The following is a 23014-nucleotide window of genomic DNA, read 5'->3' on the forward strand; positions in this document are numbered from 1 at the left end:
AGCACAAGTACTCCTTCACTTAACTCTGCCATCACCAGGACTTCCATTACATTCTCCAACTTTTTTCATCTTCACCCCATTTTTCAAAGAAGACATATGACCATCATATAAACTCGCACAATCATCCTATTGCCCCACTGGAATATTCTCATATTCTTATGTCTTAAGTTAGTCTTCTTTTCCTCACCCTCATTAAGGCAGGGGAAAGAAGCAATATTCTAATTTGATGATGAACACAGTGATTTCTGAAGTATAGAGAATGAAGAAAACAAGCTCAGTGTCTTCTACATCAGGAGGCCATGGACCAACCTTTGAATAAAGTGACTGAAGCTAGAATTCTTATATGCAGGCAAACATAGGATAGCATGCTTCTCCCTCACAGTCAGGTGGCTGGAGGGTAAGGAGGAACCTATCTAAAGAATACTTCCTTTTATACCACATTTACATAATTTTGTGGTGCTGCAGGCTGTTCTGGCAGGATCAGTGTCAACCAGCTCATATTCATGATAAACTGGCTGCCAACGCTGGAGTTTCTACTGCCAAAACCATTATAGGGAATGTGCCAATAACTGATTGATGCTCGAGCATCAATTTCTTAGCACCAGGAATGTGAATGTATACAGCTAAGGATAATGCAGAAATCCAGGATGGATGGAGTAACAGGTGGGATTTTGAGAATTTTCTCATTCAAAGTGTCAGTACTCCCAGATGCTATGTGGTTTCCTCAGGCACTGACAATCATGTGACAGATAGTCTTTGTTTTCCTACTAGCCAAATACATTTGGGTTTGGAAAAACAGGTGCTTTGGCAATCAGAGGAGAAGAACAATTCTCTATTTCTTCATAGATTGGAATAGCTTCTCCATTACAGTATCCCTTTTTTTCAATTTCAGCATCAGCAAGACTGAAAGAAAAGTGAAAAAAAAAACCAACAGCCAACCATTTGCTCAACACAGGAGTCAATAATGCTGGTGCGTTGACATCCACATGACTAACAACCTTAAGTTCTCGTTTTACACCTGATCTGATATCTTGGGTCATTCCAAAACTGCCTTCACACAGTACTGAATGCTTCCCTTTTTCCCAGTAAATGATGTTACCAAAGATTCAGATGGAAGTTGAAAGCAAAACGGAAATTCATGTTTTCAAGGCTGCAATAAAATGATGGTTTTACTAGCAGGGGGTTCGCACAGGCAATCCATACCATAGCTGTAGTCGCACAGCCAATCGAGATGCGGGCGCTTACACTGGGGCCCCAGAGGGCGGTGGCACGACCTTGGGCCTCCAGGCGTAGTGCTGGTAGAGCCACAAGTTCGGCAGCCTCCAGCGCAAGTGCCGGGCCATGGTCTCGGCGCTGGAGTAGCAGCCCTTGACCAGGCTTTTCACCGGCCTTAGAAACCCAAGGCCACCATAGTCCCCGCCTCTCCTCCCCTCCGGCCAGCGACAGCTGAAGTCCGGAGAGGCTGCTGTGAAGGGCGCCTGCCACACGCCAAGGGCCCCTGGAGGCCGCTGTGCGGTGCCCCACGAAGCACCAATCCACCTGGGGACCTGCCTCTTTAACAAACCTAACTTGGACTTTTTTTTTTTTCCTTTGTTGCGGGGAGTACAAGAGATTGAACCCAGGAGTGCTTAAACACTGAGATACATCCCCAACCCTCTTTATATTTTATTTTGAGACAGGGTCTCTCTAAATTGCTGGGGCTAGCCTCAAACTTAGGATCCTGCTGACTCAGCCTCCCCAAGAGCCTGGAATTACAGACATATTCCACCACACCGTTGTCACTGAAATCTATACAGTAACTTCGCTTTGGGGAAAGATCTCATATCACCTCCTGGCAAACCTCCATGACACTAGCTAGGAACCATCTTGAAAAGGGTTCTATTGTCTGAATTTAAACTGCTCTTGGAGTCAGAAACCTCTACATATTTGGGACCCCACACAGATACCACAGCACTGACTTGGAATTGAGTAGAAGCTGCCTCACAAATTCATCCATATCCAGCAGAGTGATTCCAACCCAAGCTCACTGGATACTTTGCACTGTAGGAGACAGATGTTATGACACAGAAAGGAATGGAAGGCACTGTCCTTGATAAACAGGAGATGAGGGAAATTGTCCTCTGAGATAGGGGCATGGTCAGCCACCTGTGGATTCCTGCCAGTGCCAGGACTGAAGGTAGGTGACCATACAGTTACCATCATATCTCCCCACTCTGCCATGCTCAGGTGCAAGTTACCAATAGGTCTGGGAGGCAATACTGTGGTTTCTGTTGCTGTCCTGTGTACAGGAGCCTTGAGAAACTCTGGTGCTCCTGATATCATTCTACCCTGGCAGTGTACAGCTGGAGGAGTTAAGAATAATTTTGTCTAACTGTAGCCATGTTCTCACTCCTACAGCTGAAGGCGCCAAGGAGACAGATATCACCCCACTTATGTATGTTTGACCAAAGGGGACTATGTCTGAGGTTCAGCTCACAGGTAGGCATTGCTACCCAAGTAGCAAAAAGGAGTTCCATGATTCCCCACCTCTGCACTTTCTCTAACCACACACTGATGTCAGTACTGGGTATAGGGACCACAGACTTGGTGCTGAAATTCTCATCATCACCTCTCCCCATGCAGCTTCTGGGCCAACAGCAGTTATTTATGCCCTTCTATATTGCTGGCACCACCCATGTCAGAGTCCCATATTAGTAGCATCAATAGGGCCTGAGGAATACCCCACCACCAAGTAGAGGATACCATACCTACTTCAGGAGTAGCCACAGAGTGAGCACCCAGAATTTAAAAGAATGATTATAATAGCTCAGTGAGATCCAAGGGGATACAAGGAAATAGTTAAATGAAATTAGATAGACTAGAGGATATGAAGGAGAAATTTAGCAAAGACATAAAAACCTTGAAAAAGAGAAATCTTGGAAATGAAGAGCTCAATAAGTCAAATAAGAACTGCAGTTGAAAGCCTCCATAAAATAATAGATAAAGCAGAAAAATCTCTGAATTTAAGACAATTTTTAGTGAATTACAACATTTTGAAAACTGTTCCAGTGAAACAAAAAAGAAAAAGAAAAGAAAAAAAAGAATGAAGAAAGCATTCAAGATATCTTGATCACCATTAAAAAATGAACAAATCTATATTTCTTAGAATATCTGAAGATGAGAAGAAAAGAGTTAAGGTCATAGAAAATCTATTTAATGATAAAATAGTAGAAAACTTTCCTAATTCTGGAAAATATACAGACATCCATGTAAAGGAGGCTTATCTGACCTCAAATAGACATGACAAGAAAATATATTTATAATTTTATATTATATAGCCAAACTGCCAAAACACAAAACAAAGAAAGAATTTTAAAATCTGTGAGAAAAAAAGCACCATGCACATTTAAGGGTCCCCAATTTGGATCCTTTCAAAATTATGAGACTTGTTTTGTACACCAGCATATTATCTATTGGGATAAAAGTTTCTCCTGTAATTAAAAATAAATTGTACTCTGTAATTTCTTAATATTTTTATATATGCCAATTTGGTCAAATTAGTTCATCTGCCTTCAAGTCTTTTACAACCTTACTGAATTTTTGTGTACTTATATAACCAATTAATGACAGAGGAATGCATTTGAGGATTTGTGTAATTTTTCCTTATACTTATGACACTTTTGCTTCAAGTATTTTGAAATTCTATTATTGTTGCATGTCTATGCTCAACTGATATTTTAATTATGACCAAATGAAAGGATAACAGTTTCTCAACTGCTCCTTTTATTATAATCAAATGTCCCTCTTTGTTGGTGGTGGTGCTAATGCTGCTGCTGCTGCTGCTGCTGCTGCTGCTACTGCTGCTGCTGCCACCACTGCTGATACTGCTGCTAAAATAGAATCGCAGGCCTGTACATGCTAAGTGCATACTCTGTCACTGAACTACATCCCTAACCTTTAAATGCCCCTCTTTATTCCAGTAATATTCTATTCTGAAACACATTTTTCAAGACTTTATGATTAAGCATTGGCTCATATGTATTTTCCATCATTTTATTTTTAAACTTATCTATATTTGTACAAGATGCATGGAAATAAGCAGTGTAGTGCGTTCTTGAATTCCCAAGCATTTTGACAATTTCTTTCTACTTTTAATTGGCATAGTCACTTTATTGACATTTAATGCAAGTACTTATATCTGGAATTTGTATTTACCTTCTCCTTGTTTGTTTTTCAATTTGCTTTTTATTCCTTTATCCTTGTCTCCTGTCATTTTTAAAATTAAATAAGTATAATTTTACTCCATTTTTGCTTTCTATTGGCTTATTAACTCATATTCTAGCTTTTAATTTCTATTTTTTTTTTGTGGGGGGGGATAACCAGGGATTGAACTCTGAGCCACATCTCTAGCCCTATTTTGTATTTTATTAAACAGGATCTCACTGAGTTGCTTAGCATCTTGCTTTTGCTGAGGCTGGCTTTGAACTTGCAATCCTCCTGACTCCACATCTCAAGCCACTGGGTTTACAGGTGTGTGCTACCACCGCTGGCTCTAATTTCTATTTTAAAGTTTTAAATATGCACATATCACTTAAATTATCATAGTCTGTATTCAAACAATATAAAACTTTTTTGTATGTCCCTACATGTTTCAAGATGAAGACTGGTCACTAGAAAAATCAACCAAATCATTAGAGGGTTATATTTAGGGAGTGACAATCGTCAGGGAGGTAAAGGAATCAGCTTTGTGATTGTGATCAATCAAATTGTCAATGATTTAATCAATCAACCAATGCACCCTCTGGAGCTTTCCAGGCAATGTGTTCACAAGGTGCTGTGCTCTGATTCCCTGGGGAAAGGATGGAAGCTCTGTGCTTCCTTCCATACTTTGCCCTATGTGTGCCCTTTATAATATAACTGGAACTGTAAGTATAACACTTTTCTGATTTCTGAGTTATTCTAGTGAATTATTGAACCTGAGCTCCTTGGTTAGTTTTTTTCTTTCTATGTAGAATCCCAAGGAACCCACAATAAATTAACAAAGATCCTCTAGTCACTGAAAATTCCTAGGGATTTTAAAACTCTGCACTAGGGACCAAGGACATAGAGCAGACCTATTATTTACTATATAGAGGCTGGTTGTGGAGTTCATAGGCAGGACATAAGTAACATTTGCCCAGGACTCTGGATTATATTTTATAAGTCCAGATTTGGATGATCTCTGAAGCCAGGGGTTGGTTGGAGTGATCCCTCCTCAGTCACTGTGAAGACCCAATGCCTGGGTTATCCTGTGCCTTTCCCTCAGCTGTCATTCCAAAAGCATGCAAAATCCCTGGCCACCCATCTTTCACTTTCAATGCCCGGCAAAGGGTCTACTGCTGGGAAAAGAAGATTACAGAAATTTGGTTTCACTTTTCTGTTCCTGGAAATTCTGCTCTCCCATTGTGGACTTCTTCCTTCTGTGCTATTGGCCCAATTCCTGGGAGGGCAGGACAAACCCCAAAGATAGTTTAAGCCTCACAGCTCCTTCCACACAGTCCAGGGTTAAGTCCAGCCCATTTTATCTGTGGTAGCCACAGAAGCACACAGGACCAGGACTGCCAGGGGATAACAGGTCTACACAGAAGTTATTTTCTGGGTTGGGCTGCAGGGACGCCCTTCTTCAAACCCAGCTTTTTCTGATCTTTCGGTAGAGCACAAGGAGCTCAACTGTGACACCTTTTCTCCAAGAAACTGGTGAGTAGAAAATATTTTGGAATTAATACAGCTTAAAAATAGAATTGTAAGTCTGTGTTTCTGAGAGTGGGACCTCCTTGTTGTTCGATATGAGTGCCATGGACTTAAAGGCTAAAAGGCGGATGGTTGATGAACAGCTATAAGCCATTCAGAGAACTTAAATATGTGAGACATTTTCAGAGGCCAGTCACAGGCAAGCTTCATTCCTCTGCACTGTAGAAGGACCATGTAAAGTCAGGATGCCAATAGATACTGATTTTCACTGAGAACCTCTGAAATCTGACATTCTTCATCTAATATCCAAATACTTCTCACTCTGAAGAATAGGCATATCATGTAAACATAGAAATACAGAAGCTCTTAGGTCTTCATTTCATCCCTGACTGTACCTCTCCTTACCAAATTGTGGTCTTGATCTTTGCCTCTATGTAAGAGCTCTGCACTTGGAAGGAGGATTTGAATCCCAGTTCTGAGCTTTGCTAATGGCAGGCAGGACTCTACTGGTCTCTCAACCTCTGTTTCTTTTTTCCATAACTTGAAGATGAAAATTATTATAATGTCCTTATAGGGCTGTTAGGATGAAGTGAGGAATATATGTACAGATGCACATGTTAGGTTTATTTAATGTATATTTCCATATTCCCTCTTACTTCTCCCCTGCTCACACTCAGTAAACACACTCTGAATAGCTGGAAGACAAGGTCATAGCAATTCTATATAGTGCTCTGCCCCAGCTACTACCACCCAACTACTGCAGCAGAAAACAAACAAGAGGACATGACTTTTGTGTGTTGAAAGTTTCTCAGGACACAGAAGTTTGATGTCTACATCTGCATACCCTTCAGCCTCTGTCACTGGGGTCCCAGTCTCTTTATCTGCTCAATTACTCAGGACCTATCTCCATGAATATGTATGACATCCTGTATTATTTGCTCTGGCATCCTCTATAAATGCACTAGTCTAAATCAATATCTGTTTAGACTCGTGTTTCACTCTGTTGGATCCTCTTCAAGTCTCTGGCTGTGTTTTCCACTTCAAAACTCACTTTACTCATTCTGTATTTTGCCAGACCTTATATATTCCAGAGGGGGGTGCAGGATGGGCTGCTTTCTACACAGCAATGGGTTGGCCCTCGTACACTACTAGATCCTCAAGATTTACCCTCTCATGTATGTGAAAAAAAAATTATGCCAAGCAATCAAAGTACTAACACCATGCCCATGAGTGGCTGATACCTTTCCCCTCACCCAATGACAAGTCAGACATCTCCATTCTTCCAAGCAGAATGCTTGCCATCTCTGATTATATATACACCAACCCAGATCTTGTATATCTGCTCAGAAAAGTTTCTTCCAGGATTATTCTTGCCGTTTTCTGTCCTCCTGGACTGTAATAAATGACTTCCAGCGAGCTCCTAAAGGATGTGCCTAAACCCTCACTTGCAACCAGATGGCATCTATTTGACCTGCCTTCCTCTCAGACATCCCACCCTGCCGCAGTCCGCCTGCAGCAAAATAACCGGGGGTGACGAACAACTTGTGTAGATTGATACAGCAGGAGTGGGAGCTGTTTATTGTAGGACAGGAGGGGTATTTATGCATTCCACACAGCTTATCTAATTAACATAAACTAGATACATCAGTTAACCAATAAGGAATCTCCACACTTAATGGCTTGCTGGCTTTACTTCACAAACCACTCCCTCTGGCATTTTGCCAGGCGCCATCCAGACTTGTTTACAGACTCTAACATTTCTCTGGCAAAATGCCAGGCACCATCCTGACTTGTTTATAGACTCTAACACCACCCTGAGTTGAGGTGCCTTGGTTTGTAGTCTAAAAATTCTGCCCTTTCTCTCTATTGCATTCAATATATTGGTCTTGCACATTATTCATCATATTAAGCTCTGGATGTGTGATTTCATCTGGTGCCTTGTCTCAAGGTATACATGTTCTTTAATCAAAAATATCTAGGACTCCAGAACCAGGTTAATTCCATTGATATTAGGAAGGGTGACAGAGGCACCTCCATGGCATGGCTGACTTTGTACAAGACCCACTTCAGCCCCTCCTATAGTCTTTGATCACACCATCTCTTCTACTGATGACACTTTCTACACTAGTCAGTCCCCAGGTATCTGATCTTCCTCCCTCATCATGGGCCTGTTTTACACAACAGCTAGAGGTAGGTGGGGGGGTAGAGTCTTAGAAAATCATAAGTGTATAGTCTAGCATGTTTGCATATTTTCTTCTTAATTTTTAACTTCCTTTTTAGACAAGTTTTAGTTTACAGAAAAATTAAGATACAAACAGTTCCCAAATACTCACTGATCCTTCATATGCATAGCATGCCCCATTATAACCCCCCCACTCACACACACACCAAGTTGATATGTTTGTTACAACTGACACATTTGTTCATTGACACATTATAATCACCCTGTGTTAGTCAACTTTCTATTACTGTGGTAAAATATCTGAGAAAATCAACTTAAAATACAAAAAATATTTTGGCTCATGGTTTCAGAGGTTTCATCTCATGGAAATTTAGGTCTGTAATTTCTGGACCTCTGGGGAGGAATAATGTTATGGAAGGGGAGACTTGGAAGAGCAAAGCTGCTCACTTAATGGGTTTCAGGAAGCAGAGAGAGAGAGAGGAAGGGGCCAGGTACAAAATACACCCTTCAAGTTCATGTCCCCCAATGACCTACTTTTTCCAGCTAGGCCCACCTCTTAAATTTTCAACTATCATCCAATAGCACATTAGCTATGAATCCATAAATGAACTAATCCATGATGAGGTCAGAGCCCTCATCATTCCATCACCTCTCAAAAGCTCCACCTCTGAACATTGCTGCATTGAGGACAAAACCATCAACAAATATGCCTTTAGGGGACATTCCAGATCCAAACCACAATGCAACTAAGGTTGCTCTTGGTTCCTACTGTTCTACATGCCAAAGATTTGGACAGATGTATAATGGCATGTATTCACTTTTATAGTATCATTCCAAATATTTTTAGTGCCCTAAAAATCCTTTGTGCCTTTTCATACCCACTGAAGCTCCTGGCAACCACTGCTCTTTTGACTTTTTCCAAATTTGACCTTTCATCTATAGATTGAAATCATACAATATGTAGCCTTTTTTAGAGTGTCTTCTTTTGCTTAGTATTACACATTTAAGATTTAAGCTTCTCAACATCTTTTAATTGCTTAATAGCTCATTTCTTTTTAGTACTGAATAGTATTCCATTTTTTTTAAATATTCCATAGTTTATTAATCCACTCACCTACTGAAACTCATCCTGGTTGTTTCCAAGTTTTGACAGTCATGAATAAAGCTTCTAGAAACACCCATGTACAGGTTTTTGTTTGAACAAATATTTTCAGTTCCTTTGGGTAAATATCAAGGAACATGTATGTTGAGTATACCAAGCCGTCTTCCAAAACAGATGTACATTTTGCATTCCTACCTGTAGTAAAGGAGAGTTCTTGATGGTCCACACTTTTGCCATCATTTAATAGTGTCAGTGTTTCAGATTTGGTCATTCTAGTATGTAGTGGTACAAAATTGATGTTTTAATTTGTTTTTCTCTGATAATGTATGATGTGGAACCTATTTTTTATTTGATTTTTTGTTATCCATAGACTTTCTTTGATGAGGTTTTTGTTAAGGTCTTTGACTCATTGTTTAATGGTGTTATCTGGTTTCTTATTGTTAATTTTAAGGGTTCTTCGTGAAGTTTAGAAAATAGTCCTCTACCAGGTGTGTTTTTTGTAAGTACTTTTCTCCCAGTGTGGGGAGAAAATTTCATTCTCCTAATTTCACCTTTCATAGAGAAGTTATAACTTTAATGAAGCCCAGATTATCAATTATTTCTAATATGGATTCTTTTGTTGTGTTGATTCTAAAAAGTCATTGCCATACCAAGGTGATCTAGGTTTTCTCCTATGCCATCTTTCAAGGTTTTTATGGTTTTGCATGCTATATTTTGAGTAAATTTTTGTGGAGGGCATAAATTCTGTGTCTAAATTCACTGTCATGCTTGTCCACTTTTTCCAACTGTTTTGTTGAAAATATTATCTGTGTTCCATTGAGTTGCCTTTATTCCTTTGTAAAATATCGATTGATATATATGAACACTCTAAACTGTTATTGAGATGTGTGTGTGTGTATATATATATATATATATATATATATATATACATACATACATAAATATATACATATATGCATAAATAAAGAGAGAGATGTTTATGGACTCTTTATTCTGTTCCATTGGTTTACATTATAAGTCTTGAAGTCAGTTATAGCCACCCTATAGGGGGAAGCACAGGTTGGTAATTTCATCTTTACCTTGTTTCACTGCTCATATGTGCAAATATTATTTTAATTAAAAAATAGCTAAAAGAAGATCAATAAAGAATAGCCTGGGGCTGGGCTATGGCTCAGCATTAGCACACTTTTGCCTGACATGTGTGAGGCACTGGGTTCAATTCTCAGCACTGCGTATAAATAAATAAAGGTCTATCAATAACTAAAAAACATTAAAAATGAATAGCCTTGGCAGGAAAGTTTCTATAGAAAAATAAGACCTTGAAAATAATGAAGAATCTCTTCATCAAAATGAGCAGGACAAGATAAGGAAAGAGGCTTGCTAAGAGCAAACTTAGCATGTAGGCCAGAAATCCTGGCAACATAACATGAATAGAAAGAGATCGTTTCCCCAGTCATAATGTGGGACTAGGGCTGAAGTTCTGTTTTACCTTAACAGCAAAATCAAGATCTTCCCTACTGTGCTAACTCTTTGAACTTCTCACTTCTCTCCTCCCACTAGTGCCCTCTACTTCTCACAGCCATGGGTCAGGCATCCTCCTCCACAACCCCTAATAAAGAGGCTCAAGATTTTACCTTCAGCTGTGACAAGTTTTTTAAGACTTTCAAGATGGAAAGCAAAATCCTCTCTCCAGAAACCATTGCTTCAATTCAATCACACCTGGATGAGGGGAATATTCAGAAAACTGTTTCTGCAATTAACGATGCATTGAAAAACATCCAGAATGCCCCACTGAACATTGCAGTGACAGGGGAGAGTGGAGCAGGGAAGTCCACTTTCATCAATGCCTTGCGGGGGGTGGGGCATGAAGAAAAAGATGCAGCTGCCACTGGGGTGGTGGAGACAACCATGAAGAAAATTTCATATCAACACCCAAAGCTTCCTAACGTGATAATATGGGACCTTCCTGGGATTGGAACCACTAACTTCCAACCCCGAAAGTACCTGAAGAAAATGATGTTTGGTGAGTATGATTTTTTCATTATCATCTCTTCTACACGCTTCAAAGAAAATGATGCACACCTGGCCAAAGCCATTGCAAAAATGAACAAGCAGTTTTACTTCGTTCGAACAAAAATCGATAGTGATGTATACAATCAGAAAACATGCACACCTAAATCCTTCAATAGGGACGAGCTCCTGCAAAAGATTCGAGATGACTGTCTCAAACACCTGAAAGATAACAATATAAATGGTGCTCAAGTCTTCTTAGTCTCTAGCATTCACGTGTCTGACTATGACTTCCCTAACCTGGAGACCACTCTTCTGAAGGAGCTGCCCGCTCACAAGCGCTACATCTTCATGCAATGCCTGCCAAGTGTTACTGAGGCTGCCATTGATCGGAAGAGAGATTCCCTGAAGCAGATGGTCTGGCTGGAGGCCCTAAAGGCTGGAGCATCAGCTACCATTCCTATGATGGGATTAATCAATGATAATGATATAGAGAAGTTAAAGGAGACCTTAACCCTCTACAGATCTTACTTTGGGCTGGATGATGCATCACTGGAAACTATGGCTAAGGATTTCCAAGTATCCATGCAGGAACTCAAGGCAAACATTAAATCTCCCCATTTGCTCTCAGTTGACAGGGATGAATCCTTAGGGGAAAAAATACTGACATATATTGAGAAAGTTTGCTCAGTCACTGGAGGATTCCTTGCCACTGGTCTTTACTTTAGAAAGGTCTTCTATTTACAAACTTATTTCCTTGACACTGTGGTCAGTGATGCTAAAGTTCTCCTTAAAAGGGAAGTTCTTTTCACAGACTCAGAGATCTCTGAGCAGAGCTTTAAAAATGGGGTAAGTGAAGCAGAGAGCCCCTGACTTTACCTCAGTGTTTTCATGGCACTGCAGACTGAAGAGATCGGCTTAAGGATCTCTTGAAGCATCATGGCCAGGCTGCAATATTCTTGGATATGATCCTTCTTGGCAAAATAAAGTACAGGAATCTGGAATTGTATGCTAAGAAAAGAGAATATCTCTGTGTGCTGGTTATTTGTACCCAGGAAAGGCTCATTGAAGATATTGGGCACAGTGAAGTTTCTGGACACATAGCATATCTTCAAAAAATTTTTTTACATAGCATGTTTTTTAGAGTTCCCAATATTTTGCTAAAAAGGTATCATTCTGATCATTTATCAGCCAATTAATGTTGACTCATATCTTTCTTGTTTCTTTTAGGATTATCATTTTATTTGGTGAATACATAAAAAGAGAAAATTGGGGGCTAGGGTTGTGGCTCAGTATCAGAGCCCTTGCCTGGCACATGTGAGGCACCAGGTTCAATCCTCAGCACCACATAAAAATAAATGAATAAAGGCATTATGTCCATACACAATTAAAAAAAATATTTTTTAAAAAAAGAGTGAGTTGCGGGGCTGGGGATGTGGCTCAAGTGGTAGCGCGCTCGCCTGGCATGCGTGCGGCCCTGGTTCGATCCTCAGCACCACATACAAAGATGTTGTGTCCACTGAAAACTAAAAAATAAATAAAAAAGAAAAAAAAAAAGAGTGAGTTGGATATTGTGTAATGGGAATGACTGAGAAACATTAGCTATACAAAACTTTCATCTAAAGTACTTTATTACAGGGGTAAGTGCACAAGATAGGAACTTGGTCCAAGGGTGTGCATGCTGGAGGCCTAACTACTCCTTGGTTGTTAACAAAGATCATTGTGTGCCTGAAGTTGAAATGGAATAAGAGAAAAGAGGATAGTAATAAAAAAAATAAGTAGAAATAAAAAGAAATACAAAATTCCTTAAACAGGGCTGGGTTTGTGGCTCAGCAGTAGAGCACTTGCCTAGCACGGCAAGGCCCTGGGTTCGATCCTCTGCAACACATAAAAATAAATAAATAAAATAAAGACATTATGTCCAACTACAACCAAAACAATAAATGTTTTCTTTAAATTCCCTAAACATATGAAAAGATGTTCCATCTCTCATCTGATAAGAGAAATGTAAATTAGAAACAGAATCTACACCTAGATATAATTTCTCACATATTAGATTTGGAAAACTTACAAAGTTTAATTTTGAGTGAAAATTTAATTTTGTTTTACTCTTCTGGTATCAATAAAAAAAAGATACAAAAAATCACATGGTCTATAATTAGGCTGGGGAATTACACATATATTACATATGTTTATATATATATTTAACATATATATTTACACATTGACTCAGTGGTCCTACTTTGAACAATCTGTCATAAAAGTTAGATATAGTAGAAAAGGGTATTTGCTTGAAGTTATTAAATTTGGCACTATTTGAAATAGGAAATACGGTAAACTATTCAAATATTCTAGTAGGGAATTGTACATCCATAAAATAGAAGCCTTGACAACCATACCAGGGAGTGAGGAATATCTTCTATATTGCTAAGATGCCATCTTCAGGACAGACTGTTAAGTACAAAAATCAAGATATAGAAATATGTATATGGAATGTCACTGCCAATCCAAGAAAGTTCAAAATATGAATATGCCTTCAACATACCTTAAAGAATAACAAATCCTCAGAAATCAAATTTAATAACCTTTAAGGGAAAGGATCATACTGGGTAGAGGGACAGTAGTAAAAGCTACATTTCACTTTAGCTTACTGTATCTTGGAACCATGCTAAAGTTTTATATAGCTAAACAGCAGAATAATTAACCTTTAAAAACAATATTTATGAAATAGAAAATAATATGAAACAAATTAAGGTGGTTGGCATAACCAAATGTAAGTTATTTTAAGATTATAAAATATTTTCATATGAGGCCTGGGGATATAGCTCAGTTGGTAGAGTGCTTCCCTTGCACATACAAGGGCCTGGGTTCAATCCCCAGCACCAAAAAATATACATATTAATATGAGAGTAAATTTCTAGTAGAATATATTCCAAGAACAGAGACAATGATAAAATAAAACTTACACTTTTATCAGTAGCAATATTTATAATAATAACAATGATATTGCTTTACTGTGAATGTATTATACACATTAGGATAAAGCCAAAAAAAAAAGCAATTAGTTTAATGTCATTAAGTAACAAGACATTCAGAACAACAGACAAGAGATACAAATGTAAGTTGAAATGCTGGTGCACATCTGTAATCCCAGACTCCAGAGGCTAAGAAAAGAGAATTACAAGTTCAAGACCAACCTCAGCACCTTACTGAGGCCCCAAGCAACTTAGCAAGACCCTGTCTCAAAATTTTAAAGAAAAAAAAATTAAAAGATCTGGGGATGTGGCTCAGTGATTAAGTGTCCCTGGGTTTAATTACCAGTACCAAAAAAAAAAAAAAAAAGATTTAAATGTAAAACAAAAAATAATAATAATTAAAGTAAAAATAGGAAGTATGAATACATGAGATTTTATCTTTCTGTGTACAGTGAAAAAACCTAACAGCAATGACTAATCCAGGAACAATGAACACTCCTGTCACCACCCAATCTGTGATCTTAGAATACCACTGCATATATGACTCTGGGGCAGTAAATTGAACTTCTTAGTCTGATGCAATAAATATAAAATCTGCATTGTAAGGTTAGAAAATAAGGAAATTGTTGAAGAATGTTACAGATATGACCAAACAACTCAGAAAACAACTTGAGATGGTACCACTAGACTAAAATGGGACAATTTGAGAATCTACGCGTATAAGAACTGCAGGAAATTGAAATATGTCCAATCTGTTTTCATCAGCAAGGCCATAGTTAAACTTTGGTCAACTTTGAAGTATCCTAAGAAACCAACGCTTAATTTTGAATACTGGCATATAAGGGATTAAATCACATATAATAAGAATAAGTAAAACATAATATACATAGTAAATCATAAATAATATGCAATTTTATGTATAGTCCATGTATGAATTTATATATTTTCATTTTCAGAACACTCTACCCCAAAAGGACGGGTATTAAGGGAGGTACCACTAAACCAGTGAAGTTGGCAGGAGAGAGCATGACCAGTATTTGAGAACTGGTTATTGTGAGGAATCTTGAGTGTTGTTATCAGAAACCCTGAAAAGCAAGCAAAGGGCTAGAATTTGGAAATATACCACTTGCTGAGAGAGTTCCAACATCATAATCAGGAAATAACCTATCTCTGAATGAAAAAAAAAAAAAAAAGCAGAATTCTAGGAGAAAGAGCAAAAACTGTGAAGGAATCCCAAGATATCAGAACCCTTCTCTGTGTGAGTGTTTCAGTCTGGGTCAGAACTAGACTTTGGAATGGTTAAAAAAAAAAAAGCCAAAATTTGGATGTTATATTTGTTGATATGAACCAGACAGCACTGTGTAGGCTTTAAAATGAGATTGTTGAACTACACAAATGTAATCGTAAAAGTTATGAGATAGGCTAAAGATAATATCAGGGATAGAGAATAGAGACCTAGAAGGACATATTAAAAGGAAATTAAATTGTTTTTTATTTAAATTAAATTAATTGCTTTATATTTCCTCCTACTTTGTAGAACATTGAGGCTATCATTTCAATAAACTGCTTTTTTTAATGTTTTTGTAATAGAAAAAATAAGGTCATTAAGATTTTAATGATGAAAGAAAATTGTGTTTAGTAGTCATGATTAGTTCACTATTCCTGACTTGGTAACAGCTAAAAGAAAGGGAAAAAAATGTTAAGCTAGCTGAGGACAGTGGTGCATGCCTATAATTCCAGTGGCTCAGGTCTCTGAGGCAAGAGGCTCCCAAGTTCAAAGCTAACTTCAGCAACCCTGAGGCACTAAGGAACTCAGTGAGACGCTGTCTCTAAAGAAAATACAAAAAGTCACTGGGGATGTGGCTCAGTGGTTGAGTGCCCTTGAGTTCAATCCCCAGTACCGAAAGAAAAAAGAAAACAAAAGTTAAGAAGCTTTCTGATTACACTTCTTTCCTGATTGTGCGGGATCTTTTTGACAAAGTCTAAGCAGCAAGAAGTGACCACTCTCAGATTTGTAAAACATGTTAAATGAGCTCTGCATCATTTTGGCTCTGGTTTAGAACCCCTTAGAAGAGAAGGAGAAAGGAACACTATAAGAAAAATAGAGGCATTATTTGACAATTCTTTTTTTGTTTGTTTTCTTGATGATGCTGGGGATTGAACCCAGGGCCTTGTGCGTGCAAGGCAAACACTCTACAAACTGAGCTATATCCCCAGACCTTTGACAATTCTTTTTATGAAATGAAGAAAAGCAAAGTCCTTGGTTCATATAAAATTTCGACCTCTTGGATGCAGAAGTAAACAACGTAAAGTAAGCCCAGGATAGGAAGGCATTCCAACTTGGATCTTGCAAAGTTTGTTGATGGGGAGGTGATCACAGGTTTTGATACGTTTCCCAACAGAGGTTATTGCATTGTGACTAGAATTCACACTCCTAAATAGTTAGGACTATGCTTTTGGTCCAGAAGTATCTTCTTTTACTAATGTTAGGAGATGGGAATAGGCCCCTTTTCCTAATCAGTTGGGGTCAGAAATGTGAGTGGCATGAAAGATATACAACCCTGTTGACACATTCAGTATGTAAATGATTATTTATATAAATTGAACATGACTGTTTCGAGGATGTAAAAGCAACTGAGTGGCTCAAACTAACCTTTTAAATAAGAAAATTGACTGGAAAAGAGATTATGTCAAATATATTGATGACAAATACAGTTTTAAAAAACTTTGCTTTGTATGCATATAAGTATATGTTGTGTGTGCATACCTAAGTTCCTAGACGTGTTCCCTAACCCAAAATCGTTAAAAGAATTCACGACAATGCTTTATTTTTAAGGTTTAATCCCAAGGCAGTGAGAGTGAATGGAAGGATGAGAGGTAATGCAAATTGACAGTTTATACTGCTTGTCACTGCATCAAAATGAGTCACAGAGAGACAAGGCCCAAGATTCAGCAAGTGGACCTTTTCAGTCATGTGGTGTATCTCTGCAGAGGTTCAGTGGACAAAGTCTCATGCCTTGCAGATTTCTATTGAGTGAAAAAAGAAAGGGATCACCTACTGTTTTCTATTAAAGTGTTAAAGAGGTATTTAAGCTCTGCTATTATTTTATTTAAGAGTAAATATATTGCACAAAGAAACAAGTCAATTTTAGAAGAATCTATCTGCATCTGACAAAAATGTAAGTTTGCAAGTAGCTAATATGCCAACTGTATTTCATGGTGGAAATAGGTATTCACTGTTTGCCCAGTATGAAACCCAACCTGCCATCATGCACCAGGGCAGTGTGGATGATAAAGACAGAATTCCTGACCTATGAGATCACTGTTTAAAGTTGTTGTTCATCTTCAGCTATGAAGAACATTAGCCCATGATTTCTTTTTATTTTTTATGTTTTTAGCAAACAAACTGGTGGAACCCTCTTTATTAGATACAGAGAGCCTGGCCCACACAGGGGACAGATAAGCTTAGTCACTGTGCCCAAGGACAGGGACTTCTAAGGGCAGGAATACTGTCCTGCTGAGACAGGCCTCACCCACTGCAGCCTGGTTATCCCCTATCCCACATTTTCATGGGATTGGGGACATGTGAATCCAAATGTTTGTCTGTTTTCCCTTTCCTCGTGTTTCCATTTACTCTCTGCTGGTTTCCTTATTTTGTCACTTGAGTAAATTAATCAATATAATGATACCACAGACAACTGCTCTATCAAAAGTTTTGCAAAATTCACCTACTGGAGAAAATAGGAAGTGAAAAAATGGGAGCTCATAACTCACTCAAAGCTTATGTAAGAAATATGCTATGTCAAGAGCTTTGTAATGTTTTGAACAACCAATAAAAAAAAAAAAAAAAAAGAAAATAGGAAGTGAGAAAAAGCCATCAATACAATGAGATAAAACACCACAGTGGATTTGGAGACACCTTGAGGGGAGACAGCCCCTACTGGTTCCTTTTCCCATGGGAAAGAGGACACCTTCTAGGGTGGCTGGGAAGAGGGTAGGGAAGGTTTGAGGGAGCTCTCAATATCAGAAGGGCAGGAGATAAAGAAATAAAATAAAGGCATAAGACTGGAAAAAATAGAGACACAGAGGTGACACGAGAGACAGAGTTACAAGGATAAAGGACAGCAAGACCACAAGGTATTACCAGATTTGTCTCCAAAGGCTGAGTCTTTTTTTCTTCTTCTTCTCAGAATTGTGGAAACAATAATAAGATGGAGCACTGGTTGAGCAGTAAAAATTTTTATTCTTGGCCAAGAACTAGAAAAGTGGGAGATAAACTTGTAAATCAACTTCCTGCCCCTTGGGCATCAGTAGGGTAAAAGAAAAGAGGGGAAAGAATAGACTAGTAAGGGGGAGAATATTTATATCTTTTCTGAGTATGTGCTGAGATTTTCCAGGAATTTGGGCACCACCATTTTTGCTCCTTTTAATAGTACTCTCAAGTCATTGTCTTGGAGTTTTAGTCAGCTTTTCTGTTGCTGTGACTAAAAGACTTGACGAGAACAATTTTAGAGGAGGAAAAGGTTACTAGAGGACTCACAGTTTCAGAGGTCTCAGTCTAATAGACAGCAGGCTCCTTTCAGGGCTCCAGGTAAGGCTGAACATCATGGTGGAAGAGTGGGGTGGAGGAAAGCAGTCCACATGATAATCATGAAGCAGAGAGAGAGAACCAGTCACCAGATACGAAATATATACCCCAAAGGCATGCCTCCTCCAGCCACACCGCACCTGCCTACAGTTACCACTCAGTTAATCCCATCAGGGGGATTCATTCATGATTGAGTTAGGGCTCTCATAATCCAATAATTTCTCTTCAAAATCTTCTTGCATTGTCTCACAATGAGACATGTGTCTCACACATGAGCTTTTTTTTTTTTTTTTTTTTTTAGAGAGAGAGAGAGAGAGAACCCGGGCCGCACGCATGCCAGGCGAGCGCCCTACTGCTTGAGCCACATCCCCAGCCCACACACATGAGCTTTTGAGGACATCTCCTATCCAAATCATAATATAGGGCAATTTGTAAATGGTCATGGCACTACGGGTGGCATTTAGCATGCAGATGGAGTTATGCTGAAGTTAGAGGTTGTCTGGCAGCCATTTTAGATCAACCAGTTTCAGCTAGACCACCTGTAGAAGAACTTCTGGGTTATAGGCATCCAGTCATCAAAGATGAACAAGATCAGGGCAGGGTAGAAATTCAGCTAGGTCACCTAGAGAATTTCTATTGAATCTCATCCAAGCACTAGCTCTTAACATTTGATAAACGGTAAAATTGTATCCGATTTTTAAGTCTCTGCTGCACATATTTCCATCTAAGGGCAACTTTTGGTCATTTTGATTTGTATAAAGGTCACAAAGGCCCTCTTTCATCCAGGCCCAACCTAGATCAGGGTAACTTGTGGTTTGGGGGGTTTCTTTGTCTGTTTTTGTTTTATCAGTAGAGGAGTTTTGGGACACAATCCTTTAACCTTGAGAGGCAAGAACAACTCTGGAAAGAAGAAATTTATTAGTCAGTGTTACAGTATATTGTTATCCTTTTAACTACAGTTAGATCAGAATGTCTTTGTGTGGACTGCTTTAAAGGGAGACATGATGAAAGCATGTAGTCTCAGTCTATAGAATTAATCCTTTAAACTCCATGTTTCCACCACTCATATCTGCCTGCTGTCTAACATTCCCCTTCCCACAAAGAACTAGAGAACCTGGGGCTGGGGATGTGGCTCAAGCAGTAGCGTGCTCGCCTGGCATGCGTGCGGCCCAGGTTCGATCCTCAGCACCACATACAAACAAAGATGTTGTGACCGCTAAAAAATAAATAAATATTTTTTTAAAATTCTCTCTCTCTCTCTTAAAAAAAAAAAGTTTAAAAAAAAAAAAAGAACTAGAGAACCTGAAGCATCTTAGAGAAGTGGACACCATTGAGGTCTTTCTTCAGCTGCTTCCTACTGGTGAGGACCATAGGCCTTGGAACAGGAGTCTCCCATCCTTGTTATCTGTCAGAGGGACATGAACAATCAAGGTAAGTTAGTATCAGGGCTAAGAGATCGATGGTAAAACTTAGGAGTGTTTGAAAATGAATGGTATTAGAGTGGCAATTGAATCCTGACAGCCTGGACTGATTGAGAGAAACAGTGAACAAAGAGTTAAATTCATAATTTCACAGTAATATATGAGAGCAGAGTATGATTTTTTCCAAATAATTATTTCCAGAAATACTAACAACTTTTTTTAACCAAGATCCAAGAGGTTAGCAGATCTGTTAGATCTGGCTAAATTGACTCAGTACAAACTTTTGATTTTGGCAGAGTCTTTTGTGATAGTTATTACCAGGCATGTAAGCCTAAGAATCCTTTCCTTTATAACCTCCTGGCTTTATTTAGTTTAGGATAGGGCTGACATGAGTGACTCCATCTTTTATTTTTTTAATTGCTTCTTTTTAGTTATACATAACTAGTAGAATACACTTTGACATAATTATTCAAGCATGGACTATATCTTATTCTAATTCAGATCATAGTACCTCTCCTTTCCTTTTCCTTTCCCCTTCCCCTGCTCCCTTCTCTCTATTAACCTTTCTGCCATTTACCCATAGTTATTATTTTTTAAATTAATTTCTTGTTCGTGTACATAATGTTGAGATTCACTGTGGTGTACATATACACAGAAAAATTATGTCAGATTCATTCCACTGTTTTTTCTTTCCCTGTCCCCCTTCTTTCTGTTCATTCTCCTTTGTCTAATCCATTGAACTTATACCCCACTCCCCACCTTATTGTAGGTTAGCTTCCACATATCAGAGAAAACATTCGACCTTTGGTTTGGGGGGATTGGCTTATTTCACTTAGCATGATAGTCTTCAGACCCATTTATTTACCAGCAAATGTCATAAAGTCATTCTTCTTTATGGCTGAGTAATATTCCATTGTGTATAAATACCCACACTCTCTTTATCCATTTATCTGTTGAAGGGCACCTAGGTTGGCTCCATAGCTTAGCTGTTATGAATTGAGCTGCTATAAATATTGATGCAAATATTGTGTAAATATAAATATTGTGACTATGTCACTGTGGTATGCTAATTTTAAATCCTTTGGATGTATCAAATAGTGGGATAACTGGGTCAAATTGTGGTTCCATTTCTAATTTTTTGAGAAATATACATACTGCTTTCTAGAGTAAACCAATTTGCAGTCCCAATGTATGAGTGTTCCTTTTTCCCCATCCTCACCAAAATTTATTGTTACTATACTCTTTCTTAATAATTGCCCATTCTGGCTAAAGTGAGATGAAATCTCAGTGTAGTTTTAATTTGCATTTCTCTAATTGATAGAGATGTTGAACATTTTTTCATGTATTTGGTGACTGTTCATAGATCTTCTTTTGAGAAGTGTCCATTTAATTCCTTTGCCATTTATCAACTGGGTTATTTATTTGTTTGAAACTTAACACCCTATCTGAAGTACAGGTGGCAAAGATTTCCTCCCATTCTGTAGGTTCTCTCTTCATGCTCTTTTTTTTTTTTTTTTTTTTTTTAATCTTAGAGGGTCTCTTCATGCTCTTGATTGTTTCCTTTGCTGTAAAGAAACTATTTATTTTGATACTATCCCATTGATTGATTTTCTTTTTTGATTTTACTTCTTGTGCTTCAGGAGTCTTGTTAAGTAAGTCAGTTCCTGACTTTTAGAGTGTTAGGCCTACAATTTCTTCTAGTAGGTGCAGGGTTTCTGGTCTAATGCCTAGGTCCTTGATCCACTTTGAGTTGCATTTTGTACAAGGTAAGAGATTGGGGTTTCAATTTCATTCTACTGCATGTGGATTCCCAGTTTTCCCACCACCAACAAGATAGTGTCTTCAACAAGAGGCTATCTTATCCTATGTATGTTTATAGCACTTTATGGCATCTCAAAAATATAGTAGGAGATGACTGCATTTATGTGGGTTTGTCTCTGTGTCTTCTATTCTATTCCATTGGTCTACATGCCTATTTTGGTGCCATTTACCATGCTGATATACATAGATATATAGATATATATATCAGTGTATATAATTTAAGGTCTGGTATTGTTATGCCTCCTGCTTCACTCTTCTTGCTAAGGATTGCTTTTGCTATTCTTAACCTCTTATTTTTCCAAATGGATTTCATGACTGCTTTTTCTATTTGAAGAACATCATTGGTATTTTAATAGGAATTGCATTATATCTATACAGTGCTTTTGGTAGTATGGCCATTTTGACAATACTAATTCTGCCTATCCAAGAACATGGGAGATCTTTCCACCTTCTAAAGTCTTCTTTCTTTCTTTAGTGTTCTGCAGTTTTCATTATAGAGTTCCTTCACCTCTTTTGTTAGATTGATTCCCAAGTTTGTTTGTTTTAGACACTATTATGAATGGGATAATTTTCTAATTTCTGTTTCAGCTAATTCATCCTTGATGCATAGGAACATAATTGATTTGTAGGTGTTAATTTTGTATCCTGGTACTTTGCTGAATTCATTTATAAGTTCTAGAAGTTTTCTGGTGGAGTTTTTTCAGTCTTCTAAATATAGGTTCATGTCATCGACAGAAAGAGTGTGAGCTGTTTTCTTCTACTTACAATATCTTTCATTTCTTTTTTTTTTACCTAATTGCTTTGGCTAGAGTTTCATGGACTATGTCAAATAGAAGTGGCGAAATAGGCATCCCTATCTTTTTCCAGTGTTTAGAGGGAATGCATTCAGTTTTTCTTCATTTAGAATGATTTTGGCCTTGGGTTTGTAGTATATAGCCTTTATAATGTTGAGGCATGTTCCTTCTATCTCTTGTTTTTCTAGTGTTTGCATGAGTGGATGCTATATTTTGTCAAATGCTTTTTCTGCATCTATTGAGAAAATCATGTGACTCTTGTCTTTAAGTCCATTTATGTTACACCAAAAACTTTTAAAAATACACTTAATAGACCAGAAGATATTAACATATAGACTTTTTGAAAAGCCAAGTATACTTCATATTTATCAATCAATGTAGTATTTTTAATTTGCTTATAAATTGTTTAGAT

General features: G+C 38.1%; 1 protein-coding gene and 1 pseudogene across 2 annotated transcripts; one reads left to right on the top strand and one right to left on the bottom strand.

The window, feature by feature from the left end:
- Nucleotides 1-430: 430 nt before the first annotated feature.
- Nucleotides 431-9264, bottom strand: LOC308651792 (arrestin domain-containing protein 4-like; annotated as a pseudogene). Its single transcript has 2 exons — nt 9189-9264; nt 431-1588 (listed from the first exon to the last, which is right to left on the bottom strand). The product of its transcript is annotated as an arrestin domain-containing protein 4-like (transcript).
- LOC308653459 (interferon-gamma-inducible GTPase 10-like) lies at nt 5591-12333 on the top strand. The gene is made up of 2 exons (XM_081302030.1): nt 5591-5715; nt 10554-12333. Exon 2 carries the CDS (start codon nt 10575-10577, stop codon nt 11874-11876), a length of 1302 nt encoding a protein of 433 aa, XP_081158156.1. The 5' UTR covers nt 5591-5715; nt 10554-10574; the 3' UTR covers nt 11877-12333.
- The last annotated feature ends 10681 nt before the right edge of the window (nt 12334-23014 follow it).

The sequence above is a fragment of the Spermophilus citellus genome (assembly GCF_964194105.1).
Source record: "Spermophilus citellus genome assembly, chromosome: 1".
Taxonomy (NCBI): Eukaryota; Metazoa; Chordata; class Mammalia; order Rodentia; family Sciuridae; genus Spermophilus; species Spermophilus citellus.

Bases quoted from the DNA above. Each gene is read 5' to 3' on its own strand.
- LOC308653459 (XM_081302030.1), top strand. From the start codon at position 10,575: ATGGGTCAGGCATCCTCCTCCACAACCCCTAATAAAGAGGCTCAAGAT.